Source organism: Eretmochelys imbricata, chromosome 1 (assembly GCF_965152235.1).
Source record: "Eretmochelys imbricata isolate rEreImb1 chromosome 1, rEreImb1.hap1, whole genome shotgun sequence".
NCBI classification, from domain to species: Eukaryota; Metazoa; Chordata; order Testudines; family Cheloniidae; genus Eretmochelys; species Eretmochelys imbricata.
Window position 1 is genome coordinate 282,954,884 of NC_135572.1, and position 2,283 is coordinate 282,957,166.

The 2,283-nt window shown below is 40.7% G+C and overlaps 1 protein-coding gene across 1 annotated transcript; it reads left to right on the plus strand.

The window, feature by feature from the left end:
• The first annotated feature begins 489 nt into the window (after positions 1 to 489).
• On the plus strand, positions 490 to 1,779 carry RASSF9 (Ras association domain family member 9). Its single transcript, XM_077807704.1, has one exon. It carries the CDS (start codon positions 520 to 522, stop codon positions 1,777 to 1,779), a length of 1,260 nt encoding a protein of 419 aa, XP_077663830.1. The 5' UTR covers positions 490 to 519.
• The last annotated feature ends 504 nt before the right edge of the window (positions 1,780 to 2,283 follow it).

Sequence of the window (2,283 nt, forward strand, 5' to 3'; positions counted from 1 at the left end):
TCAAAAAAATCTGGACATTTATCCCAAGCTTCTGAACGTGTATTATTTATAAATTATACTGCTATCTTGTGAGAAAAGACTTTCTTCTGAGATTCCCAGTATTCCTTGATTCATCTGGGAGCATAATACAATTAGAATAGCACTTTATATGAATCTATACTTCTGCTCTTTAAGTGAATTTCACCCAGGAGTTCAGAGAAAGGGTGGGCCAGGGTTTTAAAATTAATATATAAGTATCTGAAAAAAGAGATTTGGATTTGTAGTTTGGCTAAAATTCAGGTAGGTTGGTATTTTTTTTTTTTTCCTTTTGGTCCAGTGAGAGAGAAGCAGGCAAGGCCGGTGTTCTCTTAATTTACATTTTAGGGTTTTTATATATTTTTGTTAAAGGTATGGGAATTTTACCCACCAGTTGGCAGTTTATATCAAGAATAAATGGATTGTCATTTTGATTTACACACTGCATGCCACTGACATAACTCATATTTGATGTTTCCTTATTCTAGATCTCCAGACAAGAACATGGCTTCTGATGAAAGGGAGATAGTGGTTTGGGTGTGCCAGGAGGAGAAGATTGTGTGCGGACTGACAAAGCGCACAACCTGTGCTGAAGTGATCCAAGCTCTACTAGAGGAACATGAAGCTACATTTGGAGAAAAAAGGTTTCTTTTTGGACAACCTCGTGATTATTGTATCATAGAAAAATGGAGAGGCTCTGAGCGGGTCCTTCCCCCACTGACAAAAATGCTGAGACTTTGGAAGGCCTGGGGAGAAGAGCAACCCAATTTGCACTTTGTTCTGGTGAAGTCAGATGCTTTCCTCTCATTTCCATTGTGGAGGACAGCGGAAGCAAAGATAGTACAAAACATAGGAAGACAATGGGAGCTCAGCCCAGTGAATTACATGAAGATGTTGCCAGTGGATAAGCAAAAGAGGATTGTTAGAAAGACTTTCCGGAAACTGGCCAAACTTAAACAGGACAATACTCTGCAAGACCGAGACAATATGGAGACATTGATTCATCTGATCATTTCCCAAGATCATACCATTCATCAGCAAGTAAACCGAATGAAGGAATTGGATATGGAAATTGAAAAATGTGAAGCCAAATTCCACCTAGTTCAGGTAGAAAATGATGGAGAAAATTATGTGCAGGATTCTTATTTAACGGCCATTCCAAATGATGCTGAGCAACAAACAAATGTGCCACATGGTCAACATCAGATGCATGAATACTTGAACAAAAGTGATGGAATTTTGCAGATGGAAGAAGGACTGAAACATCACAAACTATTAATTGAAAAGCTCTGTGCTGAAATTGAAAAAGAGGTAAAATGTGTATGCACTGAAACAAATGGAGATGGTAAATGCATGGCAGAGGCTTTAAATGGCCAACTAGAATCCTCAAATTTAGAAAGTGTCACATATGAGTTGGAAAAAAGTACGAAAGATGGCTTGAGAATCCACTCTCACTTGAGCTGCATTCAGAAAGAGCTTACCTACAGGGACTTGCTGCTGCAAAAGAAGGAAAAAGAATATGAACTCCTTGCAGAAGAATTTAATTCACTGCATATCAAAGACAAAACCGAATCCAGATGTCCAGCTAGCAAAGAACAAGCCAAAGGCAGCGAGGTTACCAGCAAGTGTGTCGCAATGCCAGACTTTGTTCGTAAAGTGACTAATTTAGACATAAATGATACGGACTCTGACACTGGAATCAGCTCGACTCATAGTCAGGACTCTGAAACGGCTTTAGGAGACATGATACTGTTGTCAACATAGCTGGAGACCATCGTGAACATGACAAAGAGCAATATAAAAATAATAGTCTTTGGGGGATATTTATCCTTTTAATACTCTTGTTATCATAGGGTATGTCTACACTGCAGCTGGAAGTGAGCCTCCCAGCCTGGGTAGACAGACTTGTACTAGTAAGGCTTGAGCTAGCTCTCCAAAAACAGTAGTGTGGATGTTGCAGCTCGGGTTGCAGCCCAGGCTCTAAAGCCTGCCCGACCCCCTAGGCTTGAGAGCCCCAGCTGCAGCCCAAACATCGATATCCACTGTTTTTAGTGCGTTAGCTTGAGCCCCACTACAGCAATCTGTCTATTCAGGCTGCGAGGCTGTGGTATAGACATGTCCGTATCATCTCGGACCTGAAGGTGTTGACCAATCCAACAAAGCACTTTAGCATGTGTGTAACTGTGAACACAAGGGACTACACATGTGCTCAAACTGACACACATACTTTAGCATGTAAATAATCCCATGTGCTTCCAGTTACACACA

Coding starts and splice junctions, on each gene's coding strand:
- RASSF9 (XM_077807704.1), top strand. CDS start 520: ATGGCTTCTGATGAAAGGGAGATAGTGGTTTGGGTGTGCCAGGAGGAG.